Below are 27,524 nucleotides of genomic sequence, written 5' to 3'. Positions count from 1 at the left end.
GTATGCACATAGGAGAGAAGATATTGGAAAAAAAGCCTTAGGAACCAAAAAAGGCGAGTCTGTGGAGCCCAAGCACAGCCCCTATTGCACCAGCGCGACGGCTCAGCCCAGCAGGAAGGTCAGAGCCCGCAATGGAAATGCCCCAGGCAGCTCCCTCAACGCTGTCCGTTTTCCCTTCCCGTTCAGCCAAGATGACGCAATGGATTACTGACGCGTTTCACACCACATTCACCCTGCAGACAGGAGCCCAAGCAGCCCAGAAACCACAGGGATGGTTCCCAGCCGTGCCCGCAGCAGCCGCAGCTCACCCAGCCCAGGGTGTCACCTGCACATGACGCAGCCATCCACACAGACAGAGAGGTCTTCCCTTCAGCAGCCAGGAGCTTGTCCTCCTTCCTCCATCCTCCTCACCAGGCTGTGCTCTCCTCCATGGCCAGAGCCACCGCTGCCCACCCTGCTCAATGAAAAACAGTATTTAGAATCAGAGAATCCCAGACTGGTTTGGGTTGAAGGGACCTCAAAGCTCACCCAACTCCAACCCCCTGCCACAGGCAGGGACACCTTCCACTAGAGCAGGTTGCTCCAAGCCCCTGTGTCCAACCTGGCCTTGAACACTGCCAGGGATGGGGCAGCCACAGCTTCTCTGGGCACCCCAGGGCTTTAGGGGCAGGAACGGGCAGGGCTGGGTGCACAGGGGACACCCCACCCCTGCCTGGCCAGGGTACGAGCCTCTGAACCTCAAAGAGGAGGCAAATCACATCCCCCTGACCATGAGGCTCACAACGCACCAGCACAAAGGCTCTGGGGGTCCAGGTCCTGCACCCCAGGGACACACCAGCAGCAGGGACCATGGCCAAGCACCAGCAGGACCTGGGCTGCTGGTCTGTGCAGAGAGAAGCACCCAGGACACCACCAGGAGCCTGCGAACCCCCCTCCCCAGCACACAGACCTGCTCCCCAGGACCAGCTCTGTTGGGGATGCAGAGGGACGTCACAGCCCTTGCCCTGCTCCCATCCTGCACAGGGCCAGGGCAGAGATGAGGACCTGGAAAAACACTCACGCAGGCAGGATGCCTAGTAATAAATTTATTGTATTTTATTACATATTCCCCTTTTTGCACTTAATTCCAATTCCTCATATTCAAACTCTTCTTTCTGAAAGAAAATGACTTTTAACATAAAAATATAAATTCTGCATATTAAAAGTGCATACACCTTGAATAATAAAACATACAAATAAATAATAAAAGGCATTGACACAGTCTCATGCACTTGTCCTCAAATAATTTAAAATTTATGGTACAATGTTCGATCCCAAGTACAGACAGCCTGCTTCCCAGATTACTGTACAGTTCAAAAACATTAAAATACAGAGGAGAATATCAAAGTGTGGGCGAGCCCCACGTCCCAGGTTGGTGTACAGTGATGTGACATGCAGTTGTCAGAACTGTAGATATTCCAGTGTAAAATCTGACATTGTGTCCAGAAGAGAAACTGCATTTGCAACAGGACTTAAAATTCAATTTTAACCAATGGTGAGGCACAGTTGGTGAGCAAACCTGGACAAATCAATACTTGGAAGGCCACAAGAAAATAATCTAGCCGCTTGTAGCCTGGATTCCCTTGTGTCACCCTACCCAAGGCAATGTAGCACCTAGAAATGGTTTCTTATTGCACTGCACAAATGCCACCCGCACCTAAAGCCAACCTTCTCGCATCGCGTTTGTGCTGCAGGGCCTCCAGCGAAACGGGACTGGTGTCTCCACTTAGTTTTAATCTGTGTCTTTAAAAAACACTGGTTGCAGATACATCGAGTGCTGCCGCCTTTAAAAAAATAGAAGACTCCCTAAATCTTCAGACCCAATATAGATACGGTGCAGGTCTTGAGGTGCTTTTATTTTATAAAACAAAGCTCCTAATAGTAAATGCTTGACGGTGCTTTTGTTACGAAAACCATGTCAGTACTTTCATCTCACCACAGATTAAAACTAAATTTCAGTTCCCTCCACAGATAACATCAGATACTGCCAAATTATTTTGGATTAGGAGGCAAATGACAGAGATAGAGGGAAAAAAAGAAAGAAAACAGGAAAATTATTTGGAATGTCGTTTCCAAACCCTCTCCATGCTGGCTGCTCACAGGGGATGGGCGCAGAGCCCATGGGGAGCGGGACCCGGAGCCCACCCAACACCCTGAGCACAGAAACTCAACCAAAACCTCTGGGTTTGGGTGCTCGTGCGGGTACAGGCACAGCCTCTGCCCCCAGTGCAGAACGTGTCCTTACAGTTACATGGGAAACGCAGGCTACGGACACAACACGGATGGGGTTTCCCTGTTAAAAAAAGAGAAAACAATACAAGACAGAAAACCAGTTTGTTCTCGTTTCACCACTCCGGCTCCCTCTGACGTTGTGCTACACTCCAGCCTGGTCAGTAATGCAGAATCCTGCGAAGGAAAGAATCAAAGATGTGCAAACAAAGCAGGAACCCGGGGCCATGCTCCTATGTGCCAACACCACGAACAGAAGGCGGGCTCCAGCGGCGCTCCGGAGCCCAGCACCGGCCGGGAAGCGGGGCCGGTGCCCGCAGCAGCGCTTGCATAGTCCAGTGCATGCGGTGGGAGGCGGGAGCTGCCATGCACAGCTTCGCTGCCGAGCCAGGATGGGTGCTCATGCTCCAGCTTCAGTTTGGAAAGCAAAGAACCCCGCAGCTGAGGCGATGAGGGCACTTACAGTGGAACAAGTGTTCTGTAATTAAGCTGCTAATTCTCTATCCTAAGCGTCTTTTTTCTTTATTTAGCCATATTTGATAAGTTTGACAAGGTTAACAATTTCTACACCCAAAGTGAGACACAGGTTACAGAGAACTGCAGGCACCAAATTGTCTATCAAATGTGATTAATTCAAATAAAAGGTGCCTCTTTAATACACGTCATTGAAAATGTGCTTATAATTTGTATACTACTAAACACTATCCAAAAGACACAGCCCAGAAAAGGGTAAAAAAGAATTTCCCTCTGTGACTCCAGCAGGAACCTGGCGCTGGGATGAAGGAGCTGCTTCCCTGCACCCCCAGGGCCGCTTCCAGGAACAGAAGCGAGTGTCAGACTAGGGATGCGGTTGGGATAGCAGTTATACGTGGCTAAAGAAGGTGAGCTCATCCCAAAGCTGACCAGCAACGCACCATAAAACCCTTCGGAGGGCTGGCAGCCTCCTTCCCACGGAGCTCACACACTCTCCGAGCACAGGGATGCTCCTGAGCCTCCTCCCTTGACGGCATTTCCCACCAGCGTGAGGTACCCAGCAAACCTCTGCCCCCAGGTCACCAGATGGGGGTCCCAGGCTCCACCCCCCCAGGGCAGCCACACGAGGGGCCATTCCACGTGCCCCACACCGTGCGTGATGGGCAGAGTGCAAAGTGCTTCGGGAGCCAAATGTGCATTTGAAAGAAAAGAGGTGACCATGTACAAGCGGCTGCTTCAGAACAGCCTCGAGCCTTCACTGCTCTAAGGATCAATGCACAAAGCCAAGGTGATGTTGACATCTAGGACTTGGAAGATCCATCTCTGGAGTGTTCCCTAGTACCATGTCACATCCTTACATCTGGACAACGTGATACACATGGACAGGAATTCCTGTGCATGAAAGGGCTACGAAACAAGTCTGCAGTAAAGCAAGGAGAGAAGAATGATGTTGCTTTTCCCCAGATCACTGCAATAACCTACATTCACTTTTAGGAAGATTTACTCTACATCACCGATGGCGCCATGACTTTACCAGCAAGGAGGCTTGGTTCTACACAATGAACATCGTTGCTTTCTGGACCCACACTCTTCAGCCCTCTCCTGTGCAAGGCAGTGCATACACCCCTGGAAATGCGTGATACCAAAAGCAGGGATGCGGAGGGGCAGCACAAGCTGCTTTCCAAACTGCTTCATTACAGGACTGACACAGCCACAGAACAGGTCCTGCACCAGCACGCTCTGCTCTGCTTTTAACATCAGCTGCTGGAACCCAGGACCTCTATTCCCATTTTGTCCACACGGGAGCTCTACTGACCGTTCTCATGCCCCAGCTGCAAACAAACTGAACTGGTGTTCAGCTAAAACTCTTGGTTTGGACACGGCTTCAGATTTCCTCCAGCCCAGGCACGCAGCACAGGAGCAAAACCACCTCAAAAACCATACACCAGGTTCCACTTCAAACTTCTTCAGTGAACGATGGCAGGAAAAGAAAATGTCATTTGATAAGAATAACCTTTCACAAGCGTCCCATGGCAAAACGCACAGAAAACTGGGCTCTGTCTAGGAAAAGACAAACCCGAGCTTGCACCAGCTACCAGAATTACATTCTCGCTACAAGAGTTGTTAGAAGAGAAAAGCCAACATAGAGCACGACCTTAATACAGATAAAACCTTAAACAAATACTCCAACATCAACATTTCAGGTAGTAATTTAAGTACTACAACGTGAAGCAAGTCTTATCTGCTCTGCTGGATATAACAAAAAATAATCCAAGAATAATCCAAGTCATACATTTAAGAAGCAAGTAATGCAATCTTGTTGCTGCAATGAGACTGAAACAATGCCCGGGAGAAGAAACGCATCACGAGATGGTCATGTTCAGGTTTAAAAACAGAGTCCAGGGCCCAGAGCCCAGCACACTGGTAAAACACGCGGGCTGCTGGTGCGGCTGCTGGGCTGCAGGAAGGTAAGCGCTGCAGAAGGGCACAGGGACAGAGCGAGGGCTGCACCGCGGCACGCTGTCACACACACGCTGCCTGTTCTCTGGGGTGCCAGCTCCCCCAAAACGCCCCCTGCAAAGCCTGCTGCGGATGGGTGGTGAGCTGAGGGTAAGAGGTGATCACGGAGCAGCAAGGTGCCCAGCAGCCCTGGGGGCAAGGCTTCTTGGGGGTCACCAGCACATCAGCTCAAGGGAGGAGGTGGCACAGACTAGCTCAGAGTCACTACCTGGTTGAGGGCTGTTTGTTACACCGAGAGAAGAGATGCACAAATAGATCTGTCCACCAGCGAAGCCTGGGGAAGCTCTGCCACAGCAGACTGGATGAGAGGCAGAGCCCTCACTCGGAAGACAAGCGTGCCCAGCACACTGCCCATCGTGACCTACACAGGATTGCTGCTGAACATAAAGGAGAGGCAGCACTTTGATAAACAAAATAAATACACTACACATATAAAAGGAGTTGAGGAATCCACCTTTTTAGAGGAATCGTAAAGAACTTGAGGAATCTCCCCTGTAAGAAGGGCATGTAAACAAAGACGTCACTAGATGCAGTGTTCGAACCCTGATAGACTTATCCACAGGAGGCTGGAGAGTGGTTCCAAGGGACATGGGGGAGCCAGACCTGTGGGGGAAGGCGAGGAGTGTGCCAGGGCAGGGACACAGCAGCATTCAGAGAGGTGAAAACTGCCCCGTGGTGTTTGGTACAGCCCCTCCAGCCCCACGAGAGGCTGCCTCAAAGCACACTCAGAGAGGGCAGAGAAGACAAGATGATACTTGGCTTACCTAAACATCACTGCTCTAAGTAACGGGTGCTATGCTCACACCACCACGATTAAGCATCTGAGCACTTCAGGAAATGCTTCTTCTCAGGAATCTGAACAGGGGTCCTACAGCATCACCCACCCCAGGGTCAGGAAGACAGCTCTCCTACGGCACTGCCACCATCTCCCACAGGTACCAAGAGCTGGCAACCAGCTGCTGCTCAGTGGTTTCTTCCGTTGCTCAGTATAGTGTTTCAGAAGAGAGAAAGTAATTAAAGAGGAAAGGGTAGAGGTTGCCTTAGGTATGGACAGAGCAGAATTCTTTGCACACATAGCAACAAAAAATGCAGGTTACATTTCACGGAAAAAAACCCGTCACCCACTTTCAGCTGCTGGAATGCAAAATGAACTGTTATAGACACACACGGACACACAGGTACCTTTCTGCCCATCCACTAATGCTAGTCCCTCCTATACTGGCTGAGTATATACCTGAGAAACAACATTAGTGTTGAAATATTGCCCTTTAGAAAGCTTGAAAATGGAGGAGAGAGGGGGTCAAGAGAGAGCATAAGAAGCGGCAGTCTCTCCTTTCCAGTTTCCTTCGCATCCTCCCCAGCTCAGAACAAGGCCACACACCAGCGTGGACACAGCCTGCTCAGAACAAGACCAAAGGCATATCAGTTCACAGCTCTACAAAGCACACTAATGTCAGTACAACTGGCTTTCAGATTTCAGACCTCAAATCTGAAGGAAGTTGTTGCATTTTCTATAAAGAGACTCCTGTACAAGTGCTATGGGACAGCTGCATTCATGTTCAACAACGACTCCAGCTAGACTACTTGCATCAGTGCTGGCTGCCTGTGGCTATTTGGTTTGATGGCAGAATCAAAAGGCGCTTTAACAACTTGCAGTTAACTTCTCCTCAAAACATACATTAGGCACAGGAACAAAAAAACAAGAGCTCAATAAATTAGCTTCTCAGCAGAAGAAAAGACACCTGGATTGCAGCATTTCACTGAGGTTCCAGAGAAGGCCGTACAGACACCTGCATGCTGGAAGGTAACCTTTTCAGTGGCTTGTCAGCAGACTGCTTGCCACTGGAAGGAGGAGACTGGACTCCGGGATCTAGCTGGGAAGACTTGGACTTGCGACTGGATAGCAGAGAATGTTTGCTGGGTGCAGAGTCTTTAGGGACAAGTTTTTCTTTCGCAGTAACGTTGGCATTGGTTTGGGAGGCTGGTGGGACACCACCTTTCTCTGATTTGTCCTCCAGCACGTTTTTACTGCCTGACCTGGAACTGCCACTCCCTGTCTTTTTGGAGAGCATCGTGGTCTTCCCCAGGTCCGCTGACCTCCGCGTCTCCTTCTGCCTTAAGGCCGATTTAAAGAAAGACAACCCCTTCTCCTCTGACTTGCTGTCCCTCTTCAGAGCAGAACGCACACCCACGTTTGGAGACCGCAGGTTGGCCATCGAGGAGCTCCGCACGTGCTTGCTGTCCACTGCCCTGCTGTCGCTCCTGGAGTGGCTGATCCGAGGGGAGCTCGTTCTCGAGCTGCTGGTAACGCTCGTCTTATCCGACCCCAGACTTAGCTTAGAGCCCTCCCTGCTGAGGCTGCGGTCTGAAGTCCGGCTCTTCCCAGCAGAAGAGCCCTTAGTCAATGAGCCTGATGGGGTTCTCTTGGCAGCTGTGGAGGATGGAGATGAACCTGGCCTTTGCTTCTGTTGGGCTGATGGGACAGCCACCTCAAGGGGCTTCGTGCTATGGTCCTTCCTAGCCTGAGTGGGAGCGGGAGACCCATGTCGCCCACTGGCCCTAGAGGAGTCCGTCTTACTTCTAGACCGGGACACTTTCTGGGCACTCTTTAGTGGAGGAGGAGAAGAGTGAGAGACTTTGGTCTCTTGGGTAGATAAGACTGTCCGTCCCTTCCTCAAACTTTTGTCTGGCTCAGAAACTCCCTTGGAGCTGTGAACCTTCTTAGGAGTGCCATCTGCCTTCTCTGCAGCCAGCCCTGTCCCACTGGGGGCTTTCACCTCCTTGACAGGAGAGCTATCCACAGAATCACTCTGATCAACAAAGGCGATCTGATTGTTGTTATCAAAAGGGTCCAAAGCAGGGTGACTCCTGTCTGGCTGCACAGAGCTTTTACCATACTCATCTGAAAGGTCTGAGCTAGATGTCCTTACTACAGCCTCTTCCCTGAACGCCCCTTCCATGACAGCCAAAGGAGCCCTGCGAGCCGTCCTGTGCTCTCGCCGACTGCCATCACAGGGCTCCAGGTAGCTGCTAGAGAGGTTCCTCAGGCTGCCGAAGCAGGAGGTGGAGACTTTATCATCAGCAGCCTCCCCGATCTTCTCCAGGGTGGAAGCAGAGGTGTGCACCGGGGACTCTCCAGAGAAGCGTGACGGCGAGTTGGAGCGCAGCTGCAGCTTCGCAGAGAGGGACCACGAGGGCCTGACGCCGTTCTCGCTCACTGCCAGGGGGCTGGTGACAGACGATCGAGATGACAGGCTCTGACGCTGGACACTTCGCACGAACGGCCGAGTTGAAAATCCTCCTGCAGAGAAAGAGACCCCTCAGTACGAAGGCTGAGCCCTGCCTGCCCCACCATCCACAGACACTGCTCCCTGTGTCCGACAGCCCACCTACACCATGCTGCAATCCTCCCCACGCCTGCCACAGCCACAGCTTCTTGCATGAATGCTGAATAAGGAGTTCAACAACAGTTATTTGCTAGTGGCAGCCTGTAACCAAAACCCCAGATTTTCCTCTCATCCCTGAGCAGCAGGAGACTAAACGCAGGTTTTGCACCTTGGAAGCCCTTGAAACTAGCCATGAATTCAAATTCAAATCAAAACTAAGATTATGCTCCTAGAAATGCATGTATTTCTGTACAAAAGAACATTTCCCACACCATCCTGTAGAAGGCCAAGTAGGATTCCTACCTCTTGAGATAAATCAATGTATTTGTATTTACAAACACCAAGTGCAACAAGCAGCACTACAGAAATGCCACTGCCATGGTTAGGCCTGACAGTTACCCCACTGCTGCTGCAGGGACATCTCTACACCCGTTTTCAAATGCTCAGACTGCCCCATAAGCTCCACGTTTTCAGAAGTTATAAGGCACCATGCGGAGGAGCCAGGCAGAGCCAGGAACTGAACAGGAGCAACCTGCAGCATGGCAGCAGACAGTCAGTACCTCTGCTAAGCTATAGCAGTGTGCAGCCTCCCTGCAAAGGTGCTGCACTGAAACCCAGAAAAATCACAAGCACAAGTTCTTGAGAGGTTTCATTGTCAGTATTACCTTTCTTTGAAAGGCTCCTTAGGGTTCTGCCCTGCTCTTCTCCATCCTTTTGTACCAGAGAAAAGCTCGCCTGTGCCAGAACCCATCTGCTCCTACCCACAGTGCCTGCCTCCCCAGCTGCTAGAGTAACTGCCCCTTAAACTGTGTATTTTGCAGCTACGTTAGCAGGGATCTTGTAGCAGAAACAGTGGCCCAGTGGCCCCCATGCACTGCAGTGCTGATACACACCATCATCTTCACTCCTTTCCCCAGTCAGCTCTACTGATTCCGAGAGTGAAGCCAGGGACGTGCGCCGCGACGAGGCTGCCGAAGCGATGCTGGGCTGCTTGCTGCCGGGCAGGCGGCTGACCCAGTGCTCGCAGAGTGAGGAGCTTGTGGAGCCTGCAAGGAACCAGGCACGGACGTCAGGCCAGAACACAGGCAACCTTGGAAGGCCACTGAGAGTTGGGTACATACCACACTGCAGCGGCTTCGACAGGCACCCGGAGTCTGGGGCTGGCTGACACAGCCACAGCATCCAGATAATGCTGAGAGCAAATCTCCACTCTTATGAAATAGTGTGGCCATGAGTCAAAGACAGAATGGCACCCGGCCCAGTACACTGGGAATCAACAGCAGCAGTGCAACAGCAGGCAGGCAGAGGGCAGTCCCCGAGCTGCCATAAAAGCACAGTGCAAATCCTTCCCAAAGGCATCTGCATCCATCCCCATCTCTCCCTGGATTCAGCTGCTGCCTACCACAGACCAGCAGCACTGCTGGAGGGAATGAGCCAGTCCCATTTCATGCCCTGGTTTTGACAAGGGCAGCTCTGAGCAGCATGACCCACGGGGTGGAGGGGGGTGCCCCATCTCCACTGGCTTTGACACAACTACCCTCAACAGGAGAGGTGGGAGTTTCCTGTGGCCCCTCTGTGCATCAGCAGACTCAGAGAAGCCTCACCAAGTTCTGGGACACAGAGCAGGGGCTTAAGCAGAGCTGGGCAGAAAATCCTTCAGAAGGACAAACTATCCACAAAACGACAAACCAGCACCACTCCCTGACGGTGCCAGCAGGGCTTACCTGCCACAGAGCTGTTGGCAGACCACGATGGGATTGCCGTGCGCCTCTGGTAGAAAAGAATGTAAGCTGTCTGCTTGCAGACTTCGTTCTCAGGAAGCTGCTGAACATCACTGTCATCAAAGCAGTACCACTGGCCATCAACCGAGTTTTTGCAATATGCTGAGAGGAAGTACATGACTATTAGACTTTCCTCACTCCTGCTACTCTCAGGTTTGCTGTACGATAACTTACACTTGACCTTATCTGCTATGATGGACTTAGAAGGGAATGAAAGAAACAGATTTATACATGCAACACATCCTCTTCCAGTGTGACTGGCAAGACGGGGGCCTGAGGCCACCAGAATAAAATAAACAGCTCCCATTCCAGGATTTTCTTTGTCCAGCATCACTGCTCACAACAGGCCACCATTAGAGTACATCAGAGGGCAAAACTGGACACAGGCATTTTGGGGCTGCTGTGTGGAGTCTTACAAATCCTAAGACCCACCAAGTAACTTTGTCTATCTCTGGCTGCTCTGGTTGCTGCTGGAACAAGCTCAGAGGAGTTCATAAACTGGGTGTGCACACAGGCAGCGTGCAAATACTTCCTATGTCTAACAGCCTCTTGCAATTACGCAAGTTCTGCTCTGAGTGGCCAGGAGCACTTTTGAAACATGAAAGGCCAGTTACATTACTCTGAAGGGAAAAAAGTAGCAGAGAAAGAAACATACAGTAAGACACAGAATCATAGAATACTTAGGTTTGGAAAAGACCTTAAGATAATCTAGTTCCAACCCCCTGCCATGGGCAGGGATGCCTCACACTAGACCACGTCACCCAACAGGCATTATTCCACTCCTTAAAGTCATAAAAATTACCCCTGTGGTATTACACAGCCAGCCCTTATCAGCTGGGTTAGGTCCTTTTGTCAAGAAAGATGAGGAAGCTATGGACACTCAAATGTCACTGTAACAGTTTTCTTTCGGAAAGGACCCACCATACATGACATGGCAGGTACTTGCCTGTATAGTGTCCCCCCTGCATGGTGCCATGATGGTTGCAGACAGCATACAGGTCATAGATGTAGTCCTCCGGATCCCTGCCGAGACCGTAGGGCCTCCTCCAGGGTGACCAGTGAGATGGCAAACTCCAGCTGCTCTGGCTGCGTTTAACAACGTGAGGAGTCATGTCCAAACCACTCAGGGGGAATTTAACCATGTTCTGAAGTTTCATCCTTCGGTCTCCTTCCTGTGGAAACAGAAGGGCATGAGCTGCAGTGGCAGCGAGGCCACCACGCCTGGGGAAAACAGAAACCCAGGAGAGGCGTGCATAGGGCAGAAGAGGCGGTGTAGTCAGGACCCCCTGGCTGAGCAGCAGGCCTCCAGCCACACTGCAGGCATCCTTACCTGTCGAAACCTTTTGAGATGTATGATGAGAACATCAGGTAAGGTCCAGAGGCTCAGTGTGATGCTACCCTGCTGCAGCTGCTTGCAGTGTGGGCACCGCCATGCGTCATCTGGGGCAAGCTACCAGGAAGAGGAAAGAGTGGGGTTTAGTTTTCACATTCTAAGGCTGCTTTGAGCTGTCAAACATCTTTTCCCTCACTTCTGAAAGAGGAGACAAGATAGGCTCCAAGTCAAAGCTCAGTCATGGGTCCACCTCTAGGACCATCCCTTTTTACAGCAGATCAGAGACCTCCGGCAATGAGATGCAGATTAGTCAGTGTTCTAGGCAAGGGCAAGATCAGACGCATCTGCAGTCTGCTCCTGCCACGTCAACCTCCTCCCACCACGAGCAGAGCTAGAGGAGGAGAGCAGCCACGCTCCTGGAGAAATGAGCTCAGTGGGCACTGCGCTGGGTGCAGTGGTCAGGGGTCCCACTCAATGGGTTTGACCTGAGCCCACCCCAGGCATGCTCAGGCTGTGAAACACATAGCTGCTCCAAATCAGAGCAGTAAATTCCCAGGAGAAGCCACGCTGTTCTAACCCTTTACAAGTGTGCCAGAAAAAGACATTGTTGGTTCACAGGGAGGAAACTGCAGAACAGAGGAGTGAGCTCTCCTATCAACATTTGGGCAAAAACCCCAAAAGCAGCACCTCCCACAGCTTCCTCCTCACTGCAGAGAAACTCTGGTAGCAGGGCTGGTAACTACTGTTGCGTTACAGAACTATTCTCCTGTCTCAACAAATCAGTGTTTGCAGAAAACAGCTCCTGCACTGAGCATAGGAGTTGGTGCAGCACGTGGACCAGCCAGACCTCCTGGTCCTGTCTTGTCCCTACCTGTTCCTCTTTGGTGTACAGTTGGAAACACTGAGATAAAGTGCAGGTCTGAGGTTGGTGATGAAGCTCTCTCTGCTGGCGGACACTGTCAGAGTCTGGAATATATTCCTCTTCCGTGTTCACAAACAAGCTGCATCAGGGAGACAACACATTTACCAGCACATCCACCACTCCCCACGCTGCCGAGGAGCTGCTCTCAAGGTGCAACCGGCAGCTCTCTCCTGGATCTGTCCCACTACTCGTGAGCGAGAGCTGCCTGGCAAGAGATCCTGCCAGGGCAGCACAACTGAACACAGGGGAATCACCTGCAGTGGCACCCCCTCATTTATCTCAGACAGAAAGAGCCACTCGCTGCCCACAGGCTTTCTCACACAAGTATGATTTGTGGGGGACGGAGCCACCGGCCAGACACATGCTCCACAATGCAAAACCCAGCTACAGAGAAAAGGGCTCCAACCTGGAGCAAGTCTGGGCAGCCCCAGGACAGGGCCACAGGGTGCAGCTTGAGGGGTCTCCTGTTTGCTGAAGGGTGCACAATTCACACAACCACACAGCATCACTCTCAAGGTGAACACCCTTTAAGGATATCTACTTTATACTTACTAATCTTTAGTTTCTTTGTCCCATTCTACCACTAATTTCACATGAGCAGTTCCCCCCTGTCCACATGACTTCAATGCCCTGCAGAGAGGAGCAAACAGAAGTTAGACCATCTTTCATCTGAAGCCTACATTATCTTTCACATGCATAACTTCTCTCCGCCCGCCCTCCATCCTTCCTCCACTCCCACACAGCTCAAGTTTGCAAAGGAGTACAAGGAATTCACACAGCAAAGAACATGGCAGAGCTGGCAAACTGCATTACCCAGTACTTTGGTTCTGGGAACAAACTGACACTTATTTATGGCACCGACATCCACAGATTCCTAAAGCATAACAGACACTACAAAGAAGTAAAATGGTTGGAGCAGAACTTCCATTGTGTTCTCCATTTGGAGGAGGAGAGACTCCAGATGGCATCACAGACACCACTGAGAATCCTCACACAGCTTCTTGAGGACAGTCAATCGCTTCCCTGCTCCTAAGGCCTGGGAAGTCCATTCCACACATCCACACCAAGACCATCCCTTCCTGCACACGGGGTCCCCAGCTGCCAAACCTCTCTCCACCCCTGAACGAGCACAGACTCACCTTTCCACTGTTGGGTGGCAGAGGGGTCGCTCCTCCTGAGGTAGCAAGTACGTTATGCCCACAACACTGACCACTCGCAAGCTGAACGGGCAAACCTGCAACAAGTAGAAGTCATCTCAATGGCTCAAACCCAGCTTACCCAAGTGCAAACCTGCTCTCAGCCTGGCTGAGGTGTACTTTGTCCTAGAACGTGTGTTTTACATAAGAAAGCAAATTCACAAGGACTCAGTTATACCTAAGCAGCTACCAGAGGGGTGAGGTACAGCAAGTGAGGCTTTGTGCCCAACAACTCCTCTACAGGGACCTGAGCAGACACCCCTCTGCTCTCAGAGCAGGTTCCCATCAGAAACACACCACCACTAAGCAAGCAGTTCAGCTTTTCTTTAAGGCAAACACCAGCAACCAGAGGATTCCAGTGCAGACACCAGCACTAACCTCCCAAGTACTTCTTGGGGATAATATCCTCCTTACCCTCAAGCATGCAATTTCTTTACATGATCAGTCTAATCCTACCTGTACCTTTCACAAATAGACAAAAGCACCAAAGAGGTGGAATACCAGATCTGAATATCATTGCATAAAGGAACATTGGGAAGCTTTCAGTTCGGTGTGTGCAGCATGATCATCACTGCAGGTAACTGGCTTCCCCCCTTCAGTCCCCGTCACACAGAGCTGGAAGTCTCAACCAGAGAAGCCCTTTGCCTCACCTGCAGGCAGGCTGCAGGCCGCAGGAAATACTGCATCTTCTCCAGGATTTCCTTCTGCAGAATATCCCAAGCAATTGTTTTTTCCAAATGCAACACAAAGGGCAAGCCAAACCTATGGGAAGAAGCAGTTGAGGGAGCAATTAAAGGATTAATCTGTTCAGCAATCGATCCTCAGACTCTGACAGTGCCACTCTCCTCACTCAGCACTCTTTGGATGAACACTGCTCTCCAGGGAAGAGGTGCTTAACTTTGGAATAACAGTGTCACAGCTGCCCATGCAGAGGGCCCCTTCCAATGGGCTGCAGCCCTGCTCTCTGCTCAAGCAGCTTGAGGCTGCAGAGCTTTGTGACTTGCCTGGGATAACGTTTTGTGAAGCAAACTTGAGCAGCTGAGACAGTTCTGAGCCTGCTGTTGGTATAAACGCCTTTGCCAAGGTCATATCTCACTTCCCCCCACCCTGTTTGACTTCACACATCACAGATGTGGTTGGACATGCTCGCTGCTCTCTGGAACCAGACAGCTTACAGAGAGGTGGCACATCTTCCAGCTGCTCTGCACTCACCACTTCCCACTAACATGGGACTACTTGAAGTTCACCAAAATTCGGAATATTTGAATATTTTTCTGCATTCATTAATGTTTTTCAATCAACATGCTCTTTGGCACCCAATGCAAGCTGGGAATGCAAGCTGATGCTCCTTCACCTTGTTGTTTTCACTATATGGTGAGTAAGCCCCAGGTCAACTAAGGATGCAGCCAGAAGAGCAGCTCTTAGTGAAGCTGCCAGTCACCTTTTGCTCTGCTGTCCAGTGCACGCTCGGTTACACACCAGCAAGACAATCTTGTCATTCGCTGCTGGTTTAGGAGAGGACTGCTCCAGTTTTCCAGACTTCGCTGTTCCTTGAGTGTAAGATATTGTTCGGGAGTGTTCAGTGCCACATTTCAAGTTATTCAGGTTATTGTTCACATGTATTCCTGAAAAATGAGGAGGAAGGAAACGTTTTATTATGTCACTTGCCTTTAGTGCCTTGATGCCCCCCTCAGGAAACCCTCCTCGGCTGCAGAGGAGCAGGTCAGTATGGGATCAAGACCATTTTTGCCACTTGCATGAAGGCTGCAAGGAGCAATTTACTTTTCACTTTCTTTACAAAAAGAAATTAAATGCAAGTGCTCACCTAACTGACTTTCCACAGCGCTTTGTACAAGCGCTCATAGCTTTGCCTGCAAGAAAAGCTGAAGTGACACAAACCCTACTTATGACTTCCAATAATAAAATTTGCCTTTGATAATGCTCCATCCACTCAGGATGCAATTACTCCCTTTCAGAGGGAGATGCAGAAAGCTGAGGCTTCTGAGCTTTGAAAGTGTTTGTTCATTCCTGAGACTGTTTATTCATCACTGGCAATCTGATTTTAAATAACACAATTTCAATGGCTTCAGCTGGTCTCTAGCAGGTCTTTAAATTAAGCCTGACAAGAGATTTCACATTAAAGCAGCCTGGCGTGCAGAATCAGCCCAGGAAGCGGAAGAAAGGAGTGTACATGGCTTCTTGATAACCTCCCAGCTGACAATACCACGAAGTCTGCTGGAATGAGGCTGGACAAACTCAGAGATGAAATCAATACACCAGAACATCAACTACTTGTGGGACTTCTATTCTCAAGTATATCTTTTTCCAAAACAAATCTCTCTCACACACGCCTGAGGTGGGCATTAAGCAGAGCTATGGACTTACCTCTCTGACTGAGGATACCCTCAGGCCTAAATATCTCTGGGGTCTCAAAGGCAAAAATGCAGTCGCTCTCATGAATGGTGTCCAGGTCATCGGTGTCGCAGAAGGAACGGTGAAACCCATCATAGTACATCTCTGTCAGCACAATCTAGAGCCAGCAGAAGCAAACTAGAACCATTAAACCACCCATGCCTGGTCCAGCTGAGCTGCCCCATCCCTGCTAAGGGATGGCATTCCTCAAAACTTCCTGGCACTGGCCAGGAGCAAGGAACAGGGAAAGACTGCCATAAAAGAGAAGCTGTGGTAAAGGCAGCACGTGGAATGGTTTTAGAGGAATCAGACGGCTTTCCTGAAGCTCTTCCTACAGAGGAATTCCCCATAGATGCCCGATGGTTCCCTCACTGACAGGATGCATGAATACCCGTGTGACCAGGAAGGTCTGCACACTCCACTGATGGCTATCCCAACATCACTAGGTTTCAAGAAGCCCATGCACAGGGAAAAGCATGATCCAGGTTACCACCACCCTGCCTCACAGGATAGGATTCCAATTCTTACATCCCCAACGCGGTACGAAAGCCCTTCGCTCCCTCCCACTCAAGGAAGGACACCCGGGGACAGGCCCAGCCCGTTACCTGCTCCGTGGGTATCTTGGTTTCTGAGGATACAGCTTCCCGCAGCCTGGCCACCGTCCCTGCCACGGGCACGGCCACGCCGATGCGCATGCAGTGGGAGCACTTCCCCTGGTACACCACAGTGACATAGAGCGGCCTGCAGAGAGCAGGGAGGCACTTACACCCCGTAGCTTTGCTCTGCATCTTTATCTTTGCTCTGAACTTCTTATCTGGACTTTTCTTCCCCTCCCTGAAGCTTCTTCCTTTACCAGCAAATGCTGTCTTGCAAAAAGAGCAAAATGCTTTGCAGGAAAACTTCTAACTGCACTTTTTGACACTGGAGTCATCAGTGAGACTGTTCTAAGGAAAGTTAAAGGAAGTGTTTCATTTTTAAGTTTAAAATGCTATAAATAAAGTCAAAAGCAGAATGTTTGCTTATGTGAATCAAAGATTTTCTTCTCCCCAAAATTAATTCTGTAGGAAGCTAAGGGAGGGGAAGGGCCATTCTGAAACAAGTAAAAGGCTCAATTTTCCAATTCACCTGCAAAGCTAAAGAATTAAAGCCCCATATGGTCCTATCCATCTTCTTTAAAGACTTATTGCAGAGATTTTTGCTGACACCTCTCTTCCTTCAGTAGGAAATTAAGTACCACTCTGTGCATGGGAAAGAGCCGACTCGACAGTTACATACCGTGTATGAGGCAAAGGAATCGGCAGAGAGATGCAGAGGAAAGGGTCAAAGGTGTTGCTCTGCTTCTGGCAATGAGGGCACGTCAGAGAGGACCTGGTGCGAATACCAGTGACAGGGCAAAGTTATTCCTCATTTCATCAGAACAGATCAATCACCAAAGCACAAGCAACAGCCTTCCCACGTCAACCTGGCTGCCCCTCACTACTCCTCCTCCTCCCCATAAAGCAGCTCTGCACAGAGGCTCTACGGACAGAGCTGCTCTAAGTGATGTGCTGCTGGTTCCTACATCCTTTCTGAATACTTAGGCTCAAAGTCCATTACAGGGTTTGCCAGGAAAGACTTCACCCCACTCACTGCCTTTTAATAAACAGCACTGCAAAATTAATAATTCACCAACAGTTGCTCCAACATGGAAGGCCGGGAAAGGTTTTGTCTTTGAAGAGAAGTGAAGTGACAGGAGGGAGGCGGCAGCATCAGCACCACAGGGGTACAGACCTCTTACTCCGAAGGGAAAAACTCCAGACAATCCACCTCTCACATCCGGAATTAACCTGCACCTTACACTGGCTTCATGTGTTATACCAGGTTTTAGGCTTCTCCTTCACAAAGGAATTCCTGGCAAATACTGGGGAGAAAACCCTGCAATTCAAATCCTTAGAGCAGCACAGGTAAAAGGAACACTGGAAGTCAGGCTGTTCTCTTGTATTAGTTCTGACTTGCTTTCAGGATGTATGGGGGCAGGTGAAGAAGTGGTACATACTGTAGATTTTCACAGGATATACCAAATTTGAAGTAGTGAAATTCCCTATCCCCTCTGGAGCAAGATCTTAGTTCAGATTTCATTCAGCAGGAATTCAGAAACAACAGTGACACCAGTCTCAACTGTACTGAGATCTAGCCTCAGGGTAGAATCATCCTGGGGTCACCAATACATGCCATAATGCCTCAAAATGTACTCAGTATCATACCTGTACTGGGCTTGAAAGAGTTCCTGCACGAAAGTACTGCTGATTGGAAAGGCTGGTCCCTCGAGCAGCACGTCATCCTCCAGCGGCGGCTGAAAGAGAAGAATAAACCCTAGAAGCACTCCCAGGTGTGGAGTGCTGGATGGCTCCAGCACCCCTTCTTGAATTTGTACCCTTCCTGCCCAAAGCCACCCAAAAAGTGCCACCAGATGTTCGACTAAGGAGTGTGGCTACACAGTGTGAGGTAGCTTAGGGCAGCCGCAGGGTGGGCAGGGACCTCGCAGCAGGGCAGCTCTGGCAGTTCCTGCCCATGGTGCCTCCCAGCCCTTGCGGAGCAGCGTGGGACCCTTCCCAAGTGATTGTGCTGGGGTGCACTTGCCACGGGTTAATTAAGCAAACAAAACAGTGTTTTCACCCAAACTTTTGTTCCATCCAAACTATAAGAGTTGAGAAGTCAACAGGGAGATGGAATTCAGAAGGGAAGCCTGTATCCAAAGTTAGAGCTGCTCTCAAGTGCTGGCTCCCAGCGAAACCCCTCACCTTGAGTGGAGGCATCCTGCTGTAATTCACCACGTTGTTCAGATCTTCGTGGACCCTGTCGAGGAGCCACAGCAGGAACTCCTGGGCGTCGTGCTGCGCGTTCCCGCGGTACTGCATGGCGTTCTTGGACACAATGTTCTGCAGAGGGAGGGAGGTGTGTACAGCGGGGGCCCCGGCAGCGAGTGCTCCCCTCCACCGAGCCCGCACCGCCGCAGGGCCAGAGCTGGCAGCGCGCTCACAACCAGAGTGACGGCTCTGGGGGGGCACTGCCACCCCACAGCAGCCAGGCACAGCACAGGACCTACCGCTGCGTGCTGCCCCTCTGCACAACCCGAGCTCCAGCAGCAGCCGCTGCCTTGCTGGGCAGGACAGAGCGGAGGGGTGAGGGCAGTGGTTGTGGAGGAACTGCACCATCGTTTAACAGAAGTGTTCACAGCAAACTTGGTGCTTATCCCCTCTGAACTGAGCCCCAAAACTATCAGTGCACTGTACTTGCACACAAGTCGGGAGCGCCGAGGGGCTAGGCAGGATCACACGCACGGAGCCCCAGCTCCTCCGCTCCTCTAATCAGACTTTGCAACAGATTTGAGAAATGAGGTTGGGCTGCTCGCTTTATCCCTCTAGAAAATGGGGTCATCAGAAGCAGGGAGGGGGGTGAAAAAGACAGGAAAGGACTGATAAACATACACTGCCTATCCTCTGTAATCTGTGCACCTGCCTCAAGGCAGCAAAACAAGGGAAAACAGAAATAATCTGCTCTCATCACATGTGTGTGAGCCCTTCTGACAGCAGCTGCCTTACCTGGTCTAGCTTGTCCTTCTAGCTTGGTGAAGTTAGCCAGGAGGTGCTATCACCACACTGCAAGTCCTAGTCTAGACAGAGTTGAAGATAAAAGGGGCTTTAGTGTTGCTAGGAAGAGGAGAATCTGGTATTCTTAGTAAAAAAGGGGGCATTATGGGGTTTGTATGGAACCAGACACCAGTAAGCACTTCAGGCACCCAGGCTAGCATTCCTTACATCACCTCTTTCCCAGTGTCATCAGCACATGACTCCAGCCTAGACCTTCCCTGGCTTCTACTGACGTGTGCTCCTGGTGATGTGACGTCCTGGAGTGAGCCGCACAAGCCAAACACCCCACAGCAGAGCAAACCCCAGGGATTCACATCAACCATGTGCCTGTATCTGTGCCATTCCTATCTCAGACACGTCTCCAGGATAACTGTTCTGATTTCAAGACTCTCGCAGCCTGAGTGGACCAAGAATAAAGAGCTGCCTGTGGAGACAGATCACAACATCTTGGAAGTGGTTCAGGAAGCACTACAAAATATCAGATGCAATTCCCTCACAAGAGGCTCCGTTACAACAACCACTCCAGCAACAGCGGCGTGTTCCTGGCGTTACTCACGCTTCCTGCCACCGCTGCTGCAAGCGGGTTTGTTAGTGCTCAAACCTCTGCAGCTGCTGCTCTGGGGAACGTGCCTCCCTCCCAGCGCGCCCCGAGCCGCTGGGACGGCAGAGCCCTGCGAGGCTGGCGAGGCGCAGAGGAGAGGCAGCAGGCACACAGTGCGGAACAGGCAGTGCTGAGGAACACGGACCCAGGGAGAGATAAAGGAGCTGAATGAAACGGTTTAACAGTCTGAGAAAAACAGCAGGAACTCAAAGCGCGGCCCCCGCTCAACTGGCTGCCTCTGCGCCCAGACGCAGCCCCGCAGCTTCCCTCCACAGCCAGCCCCTCGCTTTGGGCTCTGTGAGGGTCCCGTTGCTACTGCAGTGGGCTGCAGATAGAGTTAAGAAGCAATTGGTTTAAAACACACATAAACCCACATTAAAACCACTGCATTTACCAGCCCCTCGTAGCCTCTAATCCTCTGCCCCTAATCTGGCTCTGCTGGAAGTATAGGTGGCACATCTGACCAGATCCCGTCCATCGCCAGAGGTATTACAAACGGGTCAGGAAGGATTTCAGTGCAGCTGTTCTAGATGTGAGTCTCCAAGAGCAGCAATGAACACTGAAGCCCCCTCCCATCCTTTTCCATGAGCACACAGCCAGGCCCCTCCAGCCCCTTCCCTCGGCTCAGCCCTGAAGAGCATGCAGAAGGATGTGTGAGAGCCGAAACACAAGCACCCTGAATGGAAGTGGCACCACCAGAAGAGATAACGGGGAAAATCATCATTTCATATTGATTGCACACACTTACCCAATGCCCTAATGCAAGCACCCAACAACCAAACAAGTCCCTGCCTGACTATAAAGCAGATTTACAGCAAAGATGCATTATCATATTTATCAGCCACTGGAAGTTTGATAATCATTCATCTGTTGCTCTGAATAGATGCAATAAATAAATCCAAGCATAGCTGAACCTCTGGCCTCTCCTCTGCTGCTCTTATTGTTCCAGATTACAAAGACAACTCAGGGAATAATGTCAGTCTGCTATTTTCCAGCGTGCCTCTGGTAGGAAGCAGCTGTGGGGAGGTTTTTGTACATGAGCGGATGAAGCCTGCTCATTAGAGACCTGACACAATGGCACACGTGAGCAGGAAAGAAAGGCTATTCTTCATCTTCCACCAAGCACCATCAAGTTATGCTCAACCACATTATTATTTTTCTTTCTTAAACCCAGAGGCACAGTTCTGTGTTTGGGCAACGTCTGCAGCAGACACCTCATGAGGAGCATTGATCTGAGTTATTCCCTCTGCTCACACACACAAAGAGCAACTTCCCCAACAAGTGAGATGATGTTTTCTGGGGAAAGCAATGCCCAGGAAACAGATCAGACCTTCTGTCCTCCCCCAGGCCGGGGATGGGGATAAGGACAAGGACAAGGCCAGCACCAGCGCTGGGGCCACTCGCCTGCCTCCTGCCAGCACTGAGGACGAGGCGCAGGTCCAGCCTGGGACAGAAGGGATCTCCTCTGGCTGAGCAATACCACAGCTCAAACAGGGAAAGGGCAGTTTTGAAGACAGCAGGTCTGTCGATGCAGCCAGGGCACGACACAGCACTCCTCCTTTGCTCCATGGAGCATGCCAGAGGGAGGCAGCACCCCATGGAAGATCATGGCAGCTTTTTGGGAAGCTAGCTACTTCCACCCCACTGCTGCAGGGGGGTGAAAGCACAGCTTTTACTGCTGCACTTCAGAAAGTAAAGCCAAGAGCTGCATGGGAGAGCACAGTGTGCCAGGACCGCAGGGGATCCTCCACCACCTTTAACAAGCCTGGACAAGAAGCATCACCCCACCAGCCCCTGCCTGACACCCATCTCATGCTGGCAGCTACTCTCACCCTCCCAGGTAAAGCCTCAATTAATCCTGATGAATCACCTTTCTTCAGCACATAGAGAGGGCGAAGTTTGTCAAGATGACACCTTCCAGGGCTGCTGTGTGCACATGCAGTGCTCGCTCCTCTGGCAGGCACCGGTGGCAAAGAGATTGTAAGGAAACACCAAGAAAGAAGTAAGCAAAAATACCCAACACCCCCCCCACAAAATGGACTTGCATTTTATTGATCATTAACATTAAAAAAAGTCTAATGTGGAAAGACTGCCCGAGACCTTTGTGATCCCACTGAAGAAGCATGTTGCCATGATGACAGAGTGTCACAATAATGATGTAGAAAAGTTGTAACTTGCTTCTTGTTCCAAGTGAAGTGTGTCACTTCCAAACCCCAGAGCAGCGCTAGGACAAGTCACCCCATCACAACAGCACCACTGGGAGCACATGGACTGAACTGGAACAAGCACTTCAAGATCCCACATCACGGGGCCCCACTCGAAGCCCTTTTACATGAGCACAGGAACTGAAATACCAGAACCAAGGGATGAGGCACCAGGAGAGAAGGGTAAAGGGTCTCAGACCTCTTCTTTCCCGTCCCAGTCCCCCATCTCTGGGTAATGGGAGGACAGTCTGCTCTCCACAGAAGTATTTTAGGAATAAGCAGTTAACACTGTCCAGAATAAAATCACCGATTGCTGTGCTAGGCAGAGAGCAAGATAATAAATATGATCTGGGGGATCCCATTTCACATGTAACTGGCTCCATTAGCAAAGCACGAGAGCTCTAGCAAGTGGAAGCGCTCGTCGACAACAGCTCCAGGAGCAGGACCAAAGACTTCCAACACCCAAACTGCACCAAGCAGCCCCACGCTGGGAACTGCTGTGATTTAAGCTACAACAGAAGGTACAGACAGTGAGCACATCAACACTTTGGAGTTCCTCCATAATGCAGAGGAGTTATTTGTTAATTCACAAAGTAACCAACTCAGCTGACAGACTGCTTGTCCCAAGTGCCATGTTTGCACTGAGTGCATTTCCAACACACCAGCACCTTGAAACTGTAAGAGTTACACACAGCTACTGCGAAATCTTACACTAAACATGGGTTTAAATATAAATAAAGATGGAAGCCTGGCACAATCGTGAACCTGGCACAGTAATTGCTGCTCTACTGACAGGGATTCATTCTGGGTTCAGATGTAATTCTCATAATCCGACTCAATCGGGTTGTTTTGATTTTGCTGTATTTGCTCTACACACTGCGGGTCATAAAAATAAGGCACTCTTCATTTTGTAGGACAAAAAAATGCCATCAACAGTTGTAGCACACAAAGGGTCTTGTTAAACATTGTCATGCTTCAGTGTGCAACTGGCTGAGCTGCAAGAAAGCCTCAAAACAGCAAACAGCCTCATCACCCCCAGGAGAGCAGCGCTCCGAGCAGGCAAAGGCCTGGAGGAGCTGGGTAAGTATGCACAGTTTCTCAAGCCCAATTAGTTGAAATAAAGCCCTTTCTCCCCCAAGACCCCCTCTGTCACCTCCGGGCTCACAGACCAGTTCCCCGTGACAAAGGGTGCTCTGTCCTCACTGTCTGACACTCCCGGGAACTTTGCAGGCAGAGCGGGACAGCTCCCTGGAAAAAAACAAGCCCAAAGCACAGCTACTGCTCATACAATAGATGTTTGTCACCATTGTCACCCCATCACAAAGGGGAAAGAGGAAGCACAAGCTGCAATATTGGCCTTGTTATGAAAGTAGCAGCTTTGTTTAGGCAGGAAAATAAAACCCACTGAGCGACTGGAAGGATTGTTAAAACAAACCGCAAAAGGAGCACAGGACCAACAGGAAAGTCACCCAAAGCCGAGATATAAACCATATAAACCATCCATCACCTCCACAACGGTGCTCCTGCGCTGTCCCGCCAGGCTCCCTGTGCTCCCAGCCCCAAGGCTGCTTCCCAAGGATCCAAACTTCCCCAGCCCAGCCCACTCCTTCCCTAAACTCCTCCAACACCAGGTTTAAAACACAAACACTGGCAGAGACCCTTGGGTTTCAAGTGGATCCGACCAGAGATGACGTGCTGGCTGCTGCCTGGGCGAGCACTTCACCTCCCCTCACCGTGCATTAGCTCGCTCTCAGCCCTGCCATTACAAGACAAACCGTTTTATAGAAACCACTCGTTTAAACTGCACTTTCCTTGTTTCCAGCAGCAGCACTACGTGATTCATGAACCTGTGGGATGGGTTATTTCTTGGAGACCAACCTAAAAAGGGAGAAAATACTACCAAGAAAAAAAACAGCTGAGGGTAAAGAGCACCTCGAACCTCACCCCCTCAAAGGCCTCTGTCCACAAGGACTCAGACACACTCTTAGTAATGAATTTCCTCTGCCGCAAGAGAAAAGCCTACAGATATAAGAACAAGCAAGAGGATAAGTATTATCCTTTATCCTAAAAGACGCTTAGCGCCTGCAGATATGCATTTAGGAATTAGAAAGTGTCTTTGCCCTGTATATTCAGTGACAAAAGAGGGGAGGAAAGAAAAAAACAGCCCAACACACACGGATTTCTACACACGCTGGCTAAAGAGCTTTCCGACCACCAAATAACTGCTACCGTCAATAGCTGCTTCTGCTGGAGTGAAAACGCAAAAGGACTGTCCTGAAAACACTTTTCACCCTTAAAAATAATGACAGCACTGCAGGTGGGGAGCGTTCCACCCTCTACCCAAAACAAGCCCGGGGGGATGCTCTTGTTGTGGGGAGAAGCAGCAGTTTCCAGAGTGAAAACGCCAATTTTCACCTCTCTCAAATCTGAGCTTGTTATTTACATCTTTAAATTAACTGCGAAATCTGCTGCTGAAAACAAATTTAATTAAGAACACTGAATTTAATAGCAGGTTCAGGCTACTGAACTGCCTTTAGAGGCGTTAATTTACTATTAAAAGTAATTGACCCCATAAGGAAACAGCCAAGTGCTTGACATAATGACAAAGTCCTCTGGAGCAGGACAGGGGCTGTTGACATTGTGCAGCACAGAACAGGACCTGCTGGGACAAGCTCCCCCGCAGCAAGATGCTTTTTAACAACCTCCGGGGACCTGGCAGGGAGAAGATTGATGAGCTCCAGCTACATCCACAACAAGTAGAAAAGCATTCGCTTACCGTTAGTGATGCCTGCAAGCAGGCAAACCAAGTTCCACTATGAAAAAACCCCTTGGAACATGGCCTTAATTTAATGTACAGACCTGCTTCTCTTCTTCCTGCTGTCACTCTTACCTAAACGCCTCTACAGCAGGCCTGCATGAACAGCGAGTCTTGGCCTAGAAAGTGGTCTGCTTTCCCCTCCGATTTTATCAGTTACACTGGCAAGAGGTAATTCTGCTTTCGAAACCTTTTATTTCTGCTATTACTCAGGAGAAATCCACCATTTCTCCTCCTGCCAGAGCACCTCCAGAGCAGTGAGGGTTTACAATAAAGGCGAGTGCCCTGTGGTGCTGCCAGGACTGGACGCACCGAAACAGCAGCCAAGAGGACCGGCTGCCCAAGCACCCCTCCAGCAATAAGCTCCCAAAAACACCACAAAGGCACCACCCAGGGTCCCTTCGCTCCAAAGGCGAACAGCTCCCCAGGGAACAGCCCACCGTGAGGGTGGATGCAACTGCCTGGAAACACACGGGAGAGGCGAAGGGAGGTGCCGGCTGCGCATCAGTCCAAGCGACTGAGGGTGCCAAAGGGTGCTGGAACCTCAGAGTTGCCTCTTGGGCACCCGACCATCCAACAGAGACACGGAGGAAGAGCAGACTCCGATCCCCACTGTCCCTACCTGCTGCCGCACCCCACCTGGCCTGAATGCAGAGAGTCCCAGGACGTGTGAACTACGTTCTTGCGGTATTTTCATGCATCTGTGCATCCCCTCTCCAACTCACTCTGCAAGAAGAATTCCCCTAAAGCAAAGGTCTTTAAGTTAATGGTTTGGAAGCTACCACCTACCCTCTCATTCTTTCACACGGATGAACAGTTTTACATGCCAGGGAATTGCTGTTACAATAAAACTTCACAGTACTCATTTTGAGAAGCAAGGCAGGCCTGGAGCATTCTGAAAGCAGTTGTGTCTTGTCTCCATCACACTGCCGTGCGAGGGCTCCAATGGGGAGAACACCACAGTGTGAAACAAGTTGGCACAAGGAGGTGGGTACGGTCCTATACTCCTGCAACGCACTTCCCAAACCAGCCCAAACTCAACAGCCACCTCCTCCTCCCGTTCACTCACAGCTCCCCGCTCCAGTGCCTCAACAACAATTAGTCGCTACTTAGAATTCTAACAGTGGAACTACAAAGGTATGAAACAGCAAAATGGACACTTTCACTGGTAAAAAGCAGCAGAGCTGTCAGCCAGTGTTCAACACCACCAGTAACAAATGCAGTGCCAGTAACGAAGGCAGCAGCTCAGCTGTGGGCACTCACCCCAGGATGGTGAGAGCAGCCACCACGGCCATGGCATGGGCACACCACGCTGCCCCTCAGGCTGTGCAGGGCCGGGGTCTGCTTCTCCCCAAGGACACCGGGAAGCGGGAGCAGCTCTCCAGAGGGCTTTTCACATCCTGTGAGCCACTGGACCAGCGACAAGGCCCTACCACACCCTGACACCCAGCGCAGCCAGGCAGCCTGCGGCACCGTGTGATGGGGGAATGCACTCCCTGGTGTCACCTCTCCCAAGCGACACGTGGAGCCCAGCCCCGGGCACCACAGCCAGGCGAGGGGCACCAACGGGCCTCCCCATCCCCGTGCCGCAGGGATAAGGCAGCCGAGGCCCGGCCGCTGCCCCACGCCCGGCCCTGCAGCCTCGAAGGGACGAGGCGGCCGCTGCTCACCTTGAAGTCGCGGCTGTGCTGCGGGGTGTACTCCAGCGTCCAGAGCGCCCGCACCAGCTGCGCCAGCTGCTCCGTGACCTCGCCGGGCGCGGCGGGCGGCCCGTCGGCGGCTGGGCTGGGGGCGGCGGGGGGCGGCCCTCCGCGGAACTGCTCCAGCGCCAGGAACTCGGCGAAGAGCTCGGTGTTGCTGAGGCACTGCAGGATGGCGTTCATGAAGCAGGTGTTGCCGTGGTTGCGCAGCCCCGCCACGCCGGGCACGGCCTCGGGGCCGCCGGCGGGCCGCGGCGGGGGCTCGGGGGTGCGCGGCGGGCCCGGCGGGAAGCAGCTGCCCAGGCCGCCGGCCGCCTGCGGCGGGGGTAGGCGCGGGGCGTGCGGGCCGCGGGACTCGGGCTCGCTGCTGTAGTGCGATAGGGTGGAGAGGGTCTTCAGCACGCGGCTCATGAACCCGCCGAGCGACCGCCCGGACGGGGCCGGGGACGCGGACGGGGCCGAGCCCGCGCCGCCGCCCGCCGCCCGCCCGCGGAACAGCCGCTTGCTGAAGGAGCGCTTCTCCTTGGCGCTGCCGGCCGGGCCGGGGCCGCTCACCCGCGACATGGCTGCGCGGCGCAGCGCGCATCCCCCCCGCGCTCAGCCCGCCGGCCGCCGCATCCCGCCGCCGGGCCGCAGCCGCCGCGGCTCCGCCGCCTCACGGCGCCGCCATGCAGCGGGCGGGGCGGGGCGCGCCCCCACGTGACCGCGCCGCCACCTTAGCGGCGGGCGGGCGGCGACGCGCCGCGGCCATCTTTGTTGCTGGCGCGGCGGCGGGGCGGGAGCA

At 51.7% G+C, this 27,524-nt stretch overlaps 1 protein-coding gene across 2 annotated transcripts; it reads right to left on the bottom strand.

Moving 5' to 3' along the window:
• Nucleotides 1-235: 235 nt before the first annotated feature.
• On the bottom strand, nucleotides 236-27,304 carry USP31 (ubiquitin specific peptidase 31). 2 transcript variants are annotated; one of them, XM_030482980.1, is made up of 17 exons: nucleotides 26,711-27,304; nucleotides 18,572-18,709; nucleotides 18,035-18,123; nucleotides 17,067-17,159; nucleotides 16,397-16,532; nucleotides 15,765-15,909; nucleotides 14,821-15,004; nucleotides 14,030-14,141; nucleotides 13,323-13,417; nucleotides 12,736-12,813; nucleotides 12,133-12,262; nucleotides 11,259-11,378; nucleotides 10,875-11,100; nucleotides 9,872-10,030; nucleotides 9,041-9,193; nucleotides 6,504-8,062; nucleotides 236-454 (listed from the first exon to the last, which is right to left on the bottom strand). In XM_030482980.1, exons 1-16 carry the CDS (start codon nucleotides 27,302-27,304, stop codon nucleotides 6,519-6,521), a joined length of 3,996 nt encoding a protein of 1,331 aa, XP_030338840.1. In that variant the 3' UTR covers nucleotides 236-454; nucleotides 6,504-6,518. The 2 variants fall into 2 exon arrangements, with proteins under 2 accessions (XP_030338840.1, XP_030338839.1); XM_030482979.1 differs by lacking the exon at nucleotides 236-454 and having other exon boundaries at nucleotides 1,073-8,062.
• Between the last annotated feature and the right edge of the window lie 220 nt (nucleotides 27,305-27,524).

This window comes from Strigops habroptila, chromosome 4, assembly GCF_004027225.2.
Source record: "Strigops habroptila isolate Jane chromosome 4, bStrHab1.2.pri, whole genome shotgun sequence".
In the NCBI taxonomy this organism is placed as follows: domain Eukaryota; kingdom Metazoa; phylum Chordata; class Aves; order Psittaciformes; family Psittacidae; genus Strigops; species Strigops habroptila.
The sequence above is the reverse complement of the archived record's forward strand: the minus strand, read 5'-3'. Positions and strand labels throughout refer to the sequence as shown.

What these genes read in the sequence shown, in the direction of transcription:
- USP31 (XM_030482980.1), bottom strand. Translation starts at nt 27,304, where the DNA reads ATGTCGCGGGTGAGCGGCCCCGGCCCGGCCGGCAGCGCCAAGGAGAAG. An exon ending in ATCTCAAAAGGTTTCGACAG is followed by an intron (nt 11,101 to 11,258) that starts GTAAGGATGCCT and finishes CTGTTTCCACAG; the next exon opens with GAAGGAGACCGAAGGATGAA. An exon ending in GGAAAGGAGTGAAGATGATG is followed by an intron (nt 8,063 to 9,040) that starts GTGTGTATCAGC and finishes CTTTCTCTGCAG; the next exon opens with GAGGATTTTCAACTCGGCCG.